The sequence below is a fragment of the Aspergillus ruber genome (genome assembly GCF_000600275.1).
Source record: "Aspergillus ruber CBS 135680 unplaced genomic scaffold scaffold00026, whole genome shotgun sequence".
Lineage (NCBI taxonomy): Eukaryota > Fungi > Ascomycota > Eurotiomycetes > Eurotiales > Aspergillaceae > Aspergillus > Aspergillus ruber.
The window spans coordinates 84,495-96,047 of record NW_024467322.1 but is presented as its reverse complement, the minus strand read 5'-3'; the positions used below and the strand labels follow the sequence as shown (position 1 = coordinate 96,047).

The 11,553-nt window shown below is 49.5% G+C and overlaps 4 protein-coding genes across 4 annotated transcripts; 3 read left to right on the top strand and 1 right to left on the bottom strand.

Moving 5' to 3' along the window:
- EURHEDRAFT_415255 (alanine--glyoxylate transaminase) lies at positions 1-1,352 on the bottom strand. Its single transcript, XM_040782638.1, has 2 exons — positions 1,177-1,352; positions 1-1,084 (listed from the first exon to the last, which is right to left on the bottom strand). The coding sequence occupies exons 1-2, from the start codon at positions 1,263-1,265 to the stop codon at positions 13-15; spliced, it is 1,161 nt and encodes a 386-aa protein (XP_040636182.1). The 5' UTR covers positions 1,266-1,352; the 3' UTR covers positions 1-12.
- An 820-nt stretch (positions 1,353-2,172) lies between these two features.
- EURHEDRAFT_415253 (vacuolar protein sorting-associated protein 29) lies at positions 2,173-3,230 on the top strand. The gene is made up of 4 exons (XM_040782637.1): positions 2,173-2,318; positions 2,377-2,391; positions 2,459-2,872; positions 2,923-3,230. Exons 1-4 carry the CDS (start codon positions 2,262-2,264, stop codon positions 3,037-3,039), a joined length of 603 nt encoding a protein of 200 aa, XP_040636181.1. The 5' UTR covers positions 2,173-2,261; the 3' UTR covers positions 3,040-3,230.
- A 144-nt stretch (positions 3,231-3,374) lies between these two features.
- Positions 3,375-4,964, top strand: EURHEDRAFT_415252 (polyadenylate-binding protein). The gene is made up of 4 exons (XM_040782636.1): positions 3,375-3,756; positions 3,846-4,102; positions 4,174-4,261; positions 4,319-4,964. Exons 1-4 carry the CDS (start codon positions 3,679-3,681, stop codon positions 4,469-4,471), a joined length of 576 nt encoding a protein of 191 aa, XP_040636180.1. The 5' UTR covers positions 3,375-3,678; the 3' UTR covers positions 4,472-4,964.
- Positions 4,965-7,221: 2,257 nt separating this feature from the next.
- Positions 7,222-10,247, top strand: EURHEDRAFT_462317 (NEDD4 family E3 ubiquitin-protein ligase; the record flags this gene model as incomplete). The annotated part of the gene is made up of 10 exons (XM_040784795.1): positions 7,222-7,241; positions 7,305-7,327; positions 7,411-7,449; positions 7,518-7,623; positions 7,701-7,834; positions 7,909-9,082; positions 9,138-9,431; positions 9,492-9,629; positions 9,686-10,081; positions 10,148-10,247. 10 exons carry the CDS (start codon positions 7,222-7,224, stop codon positions 10,245-10,247), a joined length of 2,424 nt encoding a protein of 807 aa, XP_040636179.1.
- Positions 10,248-11,553: the final 1,306 nt, after the last annotated feature.

The following is an 11,553-nucleotide window of genomic DNA, read 5'->3' as shown; positions in this document are numbered from 1 at the left end:
TTTTTGGCACGCTTACAGACCCTTGGCTTGTTTAGCCTCAGAGAAAGCCTCCTTGAGAGAAGCAATGGCCGAATTAATGTGGTTGCGGTTGGGGTCAGTGACACTGACACCCATGTGGCCGAAACGGATGTACTTGGTGGCAATCTCCTTGTGCAGACCGGCCGCGAAGATAACTCCGCGCTTCAGCAGAAGGGGCAGCACATCGGTGGGCAAGAGGCCCTCGGGTAGGTAGATGGCAGTCATGCCGTGGGCCTGGTTCTCGGGCTTAGGAGCAAGCTGCGACAGACCTAGCTCGGCAACAGCGGCCTTGACGCTATCCGAGGCCTGGGTGTGGGCGGCAAAGCGCTCCGACAGCGGGCGCGAGGTGATCTGGGTTAGGGTGGTGTGCAGGGCATGGACGAGCTGGGTGGAGGGAGTAGCGAAGTACGACGGCTTGAAGTTCTCGTAGTTCTGCATGACGGGCATCCAGTTGGCCATGGAGGCGTAGTAAGAGGCCGGAGGGGTCTTGCGGTTGCGGAAGCGGTCGACGGCGCGCGGCGAGGTCATGACGATGCTGAGTCCAGGCGGGCAGCCGATGGCCTTCTGGCTGGCCGTCAGGACGACATCGATGTCCCAGGCATCGAAGGCGATCTCCTCGCAGCCGACGGAGCAGACACCGTCAACGACGACGAGGGTCTCGGGGCTGACGCGGCGGACAAGCTCGGTGACACCCTTGACGTCGCTGAGGACACCGGTGGAGGTGTCGACGTGGGTTATGGTGAGGAGCTTGTAGGTCTTCTCCTTGAGGGCCTGCTCGATCTGCTCGAGCGAGGGGCGGTCCCCGATGGGGGCCTTGAGCTGGGTGGCGTTGGCGCCGTAGGTTTCCAAGCAAGCAGCGAACGAGTCGGCGAAGTAACCGGTGTGCAGGACGAGCGCGTTCTCACCCCTCTCGATCAGGTTGGAGGCGACCATGTCCCAGCCGAGGGTACCACTGCCGGAAACGACGAAGGGCTGAGCGGCGGGGTTGGAGGACTGGAAAAGTTTGCGAACGAGGGTCAAGGTCTCTCCGAAAGTCTTGACGAAGCCGGGAGCTGTGTGGGACTCACTGTTGACTTTAGCATCTTTCTTCTATAGTCCTTTCCTTTGTCTCTCTGTCTTTTTTCTTCTTCCTTCATCTCTCAACCGAAGGGTACTCACGCATAGTGGCCCATGGAGTTGAGGACCGCATCGTCGAACTCGATGGGACCGGGAATGAGAAGAGTCGGGTGAGGAGCTTGAGTGGACATGTTGGCAGCTGGTGATGATGATGTTGTAGAGGAAGAAGAGGTGGTTGTAGAAGAAGATTGTTGTGGATTATAAGAGGCGAGCGGTGGGAGGAGGGGCTTCTGGAATCTCTCGGTCGAAAACGGAGTGTTCAGTTCGGCCTCCGGATCCGATAGGTGCCTCGAGATCAAACTCAGGCGTTGGCGACTGTCGGGCATTCTCGTGGCTTTCGGTTTCGATTCCGAGGTATAAATTCCTTATAGAATAATAGCCAGGGCAGAGGATATGGAAATTTCCTTTTTTGGATATGAATCGCCAGCGCAAGATTGACCCTGGTAAAGTGAATGAAGAAAAGAAGTGAAAAGATCTCAGATATATCAAGCCATTTACTCAATTCTATTTATATATACGAACTGACTCCCTTTATGCAGCCTGAAGCATCCATTGTCTCCTTTTATGTCGGAAATAGTACATGCTCAAATGCCGGTTCGCATATCGTCCGAGAACCACGCACATCCAAAGAAGGAAAAAAAAAAAAAAAAAAAAAAAAAGATTGACAATGGTCGATTCTCGTCCATGTTGAATGATAGCCTAATTAACTTTAACGGCATCACGCCAACTTCTCTTTAGCTAGTATTCTTCGTTTAGAAAACTCCATCAAGTCGGTATCTCCGGACGGCGTTTGTATGTTAGGTCCGTATTACGAATACATGCACATTTGGAGACCTCTCAGAACAACACCAATCACTGTACAATCATGACAATTTGCATACATTTCTTGTTTATAGTATCATCTGCTAGATCTAATGCATTAAAGACCCTTGCAGACCGACTGTTGTATCGTAAATACGTAGGGCTGCTGTATCACGTGGCTGCTAGCTCCCCCCGCAAAGCTTCAATGAACGGCCATCATCCAGTGACAGACTGCGGACTGCGCTTCTCCAGTTCTCCGTCCTGCAACCATCCTTTATCTATGTGGAATGCGCTTTAATCCCTTCATCCGCTGAATTATAATCAAGATGACCTCTCGTCTGGTCCTGGTCATCGGTGACCTTTTCATCCCTGACAGAGCTCCCGTGAGTGGTGGCTTCGTGTTCGCTCCGTGAGTGAAGAAGGTCGCTGACTTGTCCCTAGGATTTACCTGCCAAGGTGCGCGTCGCATTCCTTTTATGAGTAATTCCGCTATACCTAAGGCTATCCGATTGACACAACCCAGTTCAAAAAGCTCTTGACGCCTGGCAAAATCGGCCAGATCCTCTGTCTGGGTAACCTGACGGACCGCGATACCTTCGAGCTCCTCCGGGGAGTCGCCCCCGATCTACAATTAGTCAAAGGTGATTTCGATGTTGATTCGCCCAATCTGCCTCTCTCCAAGGTCGTCACACACGGTAGTCTCCGGATCGGTTTTACGCATGGCCACACCATCATTCCCCCGGGAGATGCAGACGCCCTACTCATCGCCGCACGTCAAATGGATGTCGATATCTTGCTATGGGGAGGTACACATCGCTTCGAGGCGTTTGAGATGGAGGGTCGCTTTTTCGTGAATCCCGGAAGTGCCACCGGAGCCATGAGCACGGGGTATTGGCCTGAGGGAGAGGATCCTACACCCAGTTTCTGCCTGATGGATGTAAGTTTCGCGAAATACCTAGGTGTCGCACGTTTACTAATCCTTGACAGATCCAAGGCGATGTGCTCGTGCTTTATGTCTACCAGCTCAAGACGGATGCCAACGGAGCCGAAACTGTTGCGGTCGAGAAGGTGTCTTTCCGTAAAAACGCCGTTCCCGTTTCATGACTTATGCTTTTGTTGTTCTCGCTCGATTGTATATATCCCAGACGTTTGCACATGTTTATTTGATTCCAGCGTTGAGTTCTCATCAGTAATATTAGACTTACGAATCCGCACTTGCGTGTTCATTTAGCATTGTTGTCAGACAGACAGTATTCAACTTATGGAATCCTACTTAGCAAAAGCTTGCATTCCTGACAAAATAGTAGTGAATAAACATATCATTTTTCGTCCAGTGCTCAATACTCTAGGCTGTGTTGATGACAAAATCCACTAAGCCCAAACAGGCAACTGTGACTTCTGGTGTCGATCCCAGTCGACATCACCGTTTTTCCTGCTTGTAACTCCTTCACCTCCTCCGGGTGACAATTGCTTCTTACTCTTCAGCTTTATTTTTCTAAATCTCAATCCAATTGGTGTCGCATTTTTTTCTCTACTTGGTCGGATATTGTATTCTTCCAGACCAGAAGATCTTATCCGCGCGGCACGCTAGGCCAGACCAGCAGAAAGTCATCATTGCTTCTCCACCATTTCTTGCTCGGGGCCTTTCCCGACTCTGTGGATCAAATTGACTGGAATTTTCTTCCTTTTTTTATTCGAGAAAACCGCTAAATCCCTCTTTTTACTCTTTTTGCCCTAATCAATATGGCGACAGAAGGGCAAGAGATCCAGGATGTGCCCGTGGAGGATACGAATCCCCAGCAGGAAGGTGGTGACGATGAAGTAAGTTTACAATTCAACCGCTTGCTACTACGCCCATTTCCTTTTTGATATGCCCGGAAAGACACGTGCTAACAATCTCTTTAATATAGGAAGAAATCGCGGCGATGAAGAAGCGGGTAGCAGAGATGGAATCCGAGGCGGCAAAACTGCGCGAGATGCAGTCCACCCTTGACCAACAAACGGAGAGCCTGGCAGAAAACAAGGAAGAGATCGATGCCCGGAGTGTTTTCGTCGGTAATGTCGATTACGCTGCTTCGCCCGAGGAGATCCAGGCACATTTCCAGAGCTGCGGCTCGATAAACCGCGTTACGATCCTGTTGGATAAATTCACCGGCCAGCCTAAGGGGTACGTTTTGGATAATTGCGGATAACGGTATCATGGGACGTTGGGCGTGTGTTGACTGTTTCGTGTTATAGGTACGCCTATGTGGAATTTGCGGAGCCTAGTCTCGTGGCCCAGGCACTTATCTTGAACGAGAGTGTTTTCCGTGGTAGAAATCTGAAGGTGAGCTCTACTAAACGTTTCCGAATTCGATTCCGATATTAATATTGGTCCCACCAGGTTGTTCCCAAGCGAACGAATCTTCCCGGTATGGCTCGGGGCCGTGGTCGGGGGGGCTTCCGGGGACGTGGCTATGGCCGGGGAGGCTTTGCACCTCGCGGATACCGTGGAGGTGGCTATCGGGGCCGCGGTCGAGGCTACGCACCGTACTAATCGGGTTTAACCCCGTGCATTAATTTTCACGCCAAGACTGCGTGCATAAGGATGGGGTAAACCAGAGATAAGAAGGCTCGTCAATGAACCTGCGGCTTTAGCAGGAGCAAGATTTGCTCTCCCCAGTACACAAGCGGCTACTTCGTTGGATTGTTTCTTTGGAGTTAAGGGAGGCTGGGGTGTTACTGTACGATAAAACCACTATCAAGCAGCAGACTGAACGACATGGATGGATTGATATCAGAGGTTCTGCTTTCTTTATTTTCTGTGATATCATATTCTTATATTGGCAATCATACTACTGGGACAGGCTCGTTTATCCAGATTACCCGTACTCCAAATTGCCTTGAGTGTCTACTTTAATAGACACATAAAATACCCATGGGAATACAAGTTTTACTCTCCTGGCCTTCCACCTACTTAGCTTGCCAAAGGCAGAAAATGAACAGAACGTTCAGTCCTCATTAAACCCCGAGAAACATGGCGTCCAGGCTAAATGCCATACAAATCCATGAAAACCATGTCAACAAAAGAATAAATTTATATGTATGTATGTATCCTAAATGACTTCACACCCTTCAACAACAAGGTGATCGAGCGCAGCACAAGAAAGACAGCAAGGCTGTGCTCATGCCGCCGACTTCGAACCATGTCCCGGGGTATATATTGGAAGACTGAACTAGGCGTTGGGTAGCTCAGCTTAGAAGTGTGCTATTAGTGAACCGGTGGGAATTGGCAGGCGTAAGCTGCACCATTACTATGTCTAGTTCTGGATATCATTTGGTGGTATCCCCGATTTTGTCACCGTGTGATGCAGGGTGGAACACGTCTTGTGTGTCCGAAAAAGCATGGTTGGCCACTGATATACTGAGTGCCTCCCTTTCGCAGAAGAACGCCAGATGTCGTGAGTCGAGTACCTGCAGTAAGTCCGGCTGAAACTTACATGCCTGGACTGAACATACCTTGTTCAGGCTCACGTATATAGTTCGTTTCATCTTGAGGATGCGGATCTGCGGGATACTGGCTTGGGTCTTCACACTCGTGCGTCTAATACCGCATGGAGTTCTAAAACTAGCCCAAAGCATGGTCATATGTAGTCAGTCGATTATTCACAATACTCGACAACGAACTACGTTGATATTCACGATCATCATCACTAACGAGCTCAACCACAACAGCGGCCGGCATGAAATTGACTCGTCGGACGCTAGCCATTTCCGAAAGGGCATGAATTACGCCGACCATCTGTGACTTTGTTGGGCTTTCTGTCTTGCCCAGGAGATTTCAGGACATGGGTCTGGGGCCCCAAGGTAGCAGTACAGATACAACCCGTGCACGCGTACCCGCTTTTTCTGCCCCCCCGGGCATAGAAGCGGGCTGAGATACAGGCGACAGTTGGTGGGATGGGGGTTGGTGAATTGGGTGTTTCGATGATTAGAAGTTTTCATAGAAGGATAAGCACCCTGCGTTGTATTTTTCAATAACGTATCCTGGATCTGCACGCGTGGGGTGCCGGAACTTTTGTTTATCGTCGTTGACTTGAGGAACATCAAAGCCCGTCAGGCCTGCCATCGCGAAAGTGAGCCTGGTTTTGGGCTTTGAGTAAGACTGGATAGACGTTCATGTAGGCTGGGTACTTTGCAGCTCTTAAACACTGGGCGAGTGTCTCGCAGCTTTCCCATTGGGAGTCACGGCCATGCTCACAGTGAATAATTTAACACAGGATGTGATTAGGAGAAGAAGAGAAGAAGGCGAGGTAATGAATCATAGGGCTGGGATCGACCAGGACCAATGCAGTAAGCGGTCTACGAAAAGGGAAATCATGAAGCCTAAGTCGATAGTCTGTATACTCCGTACAAGCGAATAATTACAACGAGCACATAATTAGTGACAGTGAATGTAATGTGAAAACCATGGATTGAAGATTCTAGAAAAGCTTATAGGGCACTAGTTATTTGAGTGAGGTATATAATTGCAGAGCTCGGTCAACCATGCTTATAGCCTCCTGACTAACCCGGCGACCAAAACGGCCGAACCATCTGTCTTCTCTCGGTTTTCATCCCTCTCTCTCAACGACATTCATCTTCAACTCCAGTTATTCTAACATTTCAGTCTATTCTACTACAGACCAACAACCACTACAGAACACAGCTGCTAGTACTCCGGCTACTCCGCCCAGCGCCCCTCGCTAAGCGCCTTATTGGCCCAGGCGGCAGTTCAACGTCAGGACTGCTGGACCAGTAGTTGGTGTGCTCAGCCCCCTCCAAGAGTCCGCGCCGCTTCTTCTTCATTCTCGTTTCCTTTTCTCTCCGTCCTCTCTCTCTCTACTATCTTTCTGTCTTCCGATATCTACATTTTCACCCTCTTGAAGTGTCATTTTTGTTCGTTTTCGTCGCCCACTTCAGATCGGGCGAGAGATCTCCTGATTTACCGACTCGGCATTCTCGCGGCCGTCGGGTTGTCGTTTTCGCTGGCCGTCAAATCAGCCCTCCAGGCGTTAAACGACGATCTCTTCTAAGACATAACCCACCCGATCGATTCGACCCATTCCTCGGTCTTTTCCCCCGCTCATATCATCGTCGTTTTGCCTTTCCCCGTCCGAATACTAGCAGCATTTGGAGCTGTGTTCTGTTCTTTTACCGGACAGCAAAGGTGGATGCGCACGCCGCAGTTCCCCCGCTAGGCTTGCCTTTATCGGCCCTTTTGCTCTCAGAGGTGTGGTACTGTGAGCGCTTCCCGTGTGGCACAGAATGGGCTCCAATCTACCTGCGTACGTGCTTTACTTCCATGCTTTTTTCTAGTCGGGCCTAAACTAACGGATGATGAGTTACAGTCAGCCGAATCTACGGCTTACAAGTAAGTAAAACCAACTAACTATCCCAAAAAAAAAAAATTAAATAAAAAAGGCCACCAACGGAGAAGCTAACTCGACTCCGCAGTTATCGCGGCGGATGGGTTATACAAACGCGATGTATTCCGTACGTCTGGTTCCTTTGATAATCGACCTGCATTATTCCTCCTTTGTTGGCTGACCAGATCATTGTAGGATTCCCCGATCCGTTTGCGGTGGCCACCGTCGGGGGTGAGCAAACCCACACGACATCTGTGATCAAGAAAACGTTGAACCCGTACTGGAATGAGATGTTCGACCTGTACGTCATACCCATCAACTCTCTCGAATATAATTTCGGCAGTTATAAGCTGACCATCGTCAATCTTCAATATGCAGCCGGGTCAACGAAGACAGTATCCTTGCCATCCAAATTTTCGACCAGAAAAAGTTCAAAAAGAAGGATCAAGGTTTCCTCGGTGTCATCAACGTGCGGATGGGAGATGTGATCGATGTACAAATGGGTGGTGACGGTGCGTCGTTCTGTTCGCAAACCACCCCATGCCTATTTCTAAGCTAACTTATGTGCGCCTTTTTTTTCATTCAGAAATGCTCACGAGAGATCTGAAAAAGTCAAATGATAACCTGGTCGTGCATGGAAAGCTCATCATAAACCTCTCCACCAATCTATCTACACCGAACCCAACTCAACAAAATGGTCGGTCACAAATTCCGTCCTCATCATCGACCGGACTCGTCCCGCAGGTCACGGCATCCTCACATCCCGTTGCTGGCGATCCGTCCTCAGCGGCCGCATCGAGTGCGTCTCTGAATCAGCGCATGTCGTCGGCCACAAGGCCATCGAGCCTAGTGGTTCCCGTCAACGGAGCTGTGCAAAACCCCCACAGCCAAAGTTCCCGCACTACCAACCTCAGTTCGTTCGAAGACCAGCAAGGACGTTTACCTACCGGGTGGGAACGTCGGGAGGACAACCTGGGCCGAACCTATTATGTTGATCACAATACCCGGACGACCACCTGGCAGAGACCGTCGCATAACTATAATGAACATACTCAGCGCACTCAGCGAGAGGCCAACATGCAGCTGGAGCGCCGGGCCCACCAGAGTCGGATGTTACCGGAGGATCGGACTGGCGCGAGTTCGCCAAACTTGCAGGAGCACCAGGCTCAGACCCCACCGGGCGGCAGTGCTAGTGCTGTCTCCATGATGGCCACGGGCGCCACCACTGCAGGCACTGGTGAGCTTCCGCCGGGATGGGAGCAACGGTCAACCCCCGAGGGACGGCCCTATTTCGTTGACCACAACACGCGGACCACGACATGGGTCGATCCCCGACGACAGCAGTACATTCGCATGTACGGACAGAATGCAGGTGGCAACAACACCACGATTCAGCAGCAGCCAGTGTCTCAATTGGGGCCGCTACCCAGTGGTTGGGAAATGCGTCTGACCAACACGGCGCGTGTCTATTTTGTGGATCACAACACCAAGACGACCACATGGGATGACCCTCGTCTTCCATCATCCTTGGATCAGGGTGTTCCTCAGTACAAGCGGGACTTCCGACGCAAGCTGATTTACTTCCGCTCGCAGCCCGCTCTGCGCATCATGTCCGGCCAGTGCCATGTTAAGGTGCGCCGGAACAACATCTTTGAGGACTCGTATGCCGAAATCATGCGGCAAAGTGCCTCGGATCTGAAGAAACGTTTGATGATCAAGTTTGATGGTGAAGATGGTCTAGACTATGGTGGTCTCTCTCGGTATGGATTCTTTCAGGTCTCTTGGGGATTTTGGCTGCTAACCAGTTTCGTGTAGTGAATTCTTCTTCCTTCTTTCCCATGAAATGTTTAACCCCTTCTACTGTCTTTTCGAATACTCCGCCCACGATAATTACACCTTGCAGATCAACCCTCACTCCGGCGTGAATCCAGAGCATTTGAACTACTTTAAGTTCATTGGGCGTGTTGTGGGGCTGGCTATCTTCCACCGTCGTTTCCTTGATTCGTTCTTCATTGGTGCGTTCTATAAGATGATGCTCCGGAAGAAGGTGACACTTCAAGATATGGAGGGTGTTGATGAGGACTTGCACCGCAACTTGACATGGGTCCTGTAAGTTTAACCAATATCTGCGTTATATGGAGGACTGGATCACTGACAATAATCTTACAGGGACAATGATATCGAGGGTATTATTGAACCTAATTTTGCCGTTGATGATGAGAAATTTGGAGAACGTCGGACTATTGATCTGTTGCCCGGTGGCCAGGACCTTCCCGTCACCAACGAGAACAAGGCCCAATATGTTGAGTAAGTTTCGTGCCCTAGTGATGGATTTCAATAAGCCAGTTCTGACTCTGTCTCAGGCTGGTTACGGAATGGAAGATCAAGAAGCGTATTGAAGAACAATTTGATGCGTTCATGTCTGGCTTCAACGAACTCATCCCGGCCGACTTGGTCAACGTGTTCGATGAACGCGAATTGGAGCTGTTGATCGGAGGTATTGCGGATATTGATGTAGAGGATTGGAAGAAACACACGGACTACCGTGGCTACCAGGAACAAGATGATGTTATCCAGAACTTCTGGAAGATCGTGCGTACCTGGGATGCGGAGCAGAAGTCTCGTCTCCTTCAGTTCACCACCGGTACCTCACGTATTCCGGTCAATGGTTTCAAGGATCTCCAAGGTTCTGATGGGCCCCGGCGATTTACGATTGAAAAGTCGGGAGATCCTGGTGCATTGCCCAAGTCGCATACCTGGTATTTTTTTTTTTTTTCTTTCTGCCTGTGTTTTATGTTGCACATTGGCTAACATGATTTCTATAGCTTCAACCGACTGGATCTTCCTCCATATAAGACGCATGATGCTCTTGAGCATAAGATGTCTATTGCCGTGGAGGAAACCTTGGGATTCGGCCAGGAGTAAAAGGTTGGAATCGGAATATACGGCACCTACCACCGTCCATCTTTTTTCATGATAATCGTTGCCGGCAAGATCCTTCATCCAGCGGTTATTCGTTCGATCGACCACATTTTGGTGTCTTCGTCTGCTTCCATTCTCCCTCACCTTCTTTATTATGCTTCCATGAGCTGGGACAAAAATGCGACACGCAGATGGGCATGAATCTTCTTCGCTTTCCGTTTTCCCTTTTTTTATTATTTTTGCGCCGGCGGAGTTTGTATATACTGTATTATTTTGCTGTACGGGTTCTGAGAAGCCTGAACCATTATCGATTGGAATGGGATTGTTTGACCGAGCAGTTATCAGTATTCTGAATTCTACAGTGAATGGGTGTTTTTATGAAAGCATGCGATGCTTTACCTTCCTAGCTCCCTATTTTCCTGCAACCTTTCATTTCCCAACCCCGTACCATCGTCATCACCACTACCACTATGACCATCGCTACCGTTATCACTTCCTGCTGCGGGTTACATCCTGTTCAATCGAATCTCAGGCAGGTAAGCGGGAAGCGAAAAACAATTGATAAGCCGGATAGCTGAACCCGTACAAGAAGACGACCACTAACTTCAATATCGAGAATACCGTGCCACCGTCCGAGCCAACGATAGAACCAAATATCACCAGGGGAGTGCTATGTCTTTGTGCCTTTGGTTTCTGTCATTATATGGAATCAGACATACGCATCAAATGGAACGAAAGCTAAAGCAAAAGAATGAGTTAAGTATTCTCAGATGCCAGCACAACGAGGCTTCCCAATTCTGAATGTGGAATTCCGTTCCCTATGAACAAAACACAATTGCCCATAGAGGCAACGTGGTCGCCGATGTTTTCACCCTGCTAGATCCGAGAGGACACTACATCCTGAGAAATTGCTGGCCGGCTGAACTTCACACGTCTATAGATATGCAGGAGTGCTAGGGAATAATGAGATGGCTTTTGTACTAATGAATTGCATTGGCAATTGCGGATGACACCAATTGCAACAAGCAACCCTTTTTCGTCTTCGGACTCAATTCAAGCAGATCCCTGACCTATATACACATACATGGGAGGCAGAGTTAGTCGTTTTATACTATTCATCAAGTGAGCATTAACGTTACTACCTAACATAGGCGCTTGAAGTCCACCGAACCTCCAGGCAAGGATGGTTAAATTTGTCTTTGTGCCGGTGCACACCATCGAGATTACCGTATGAGTCAACCGATCACAATCTTCGGCTCCTTTCAGCTAAAAGAGAATATTTGAAAGCAAGTGTTCATTTACAGAGATC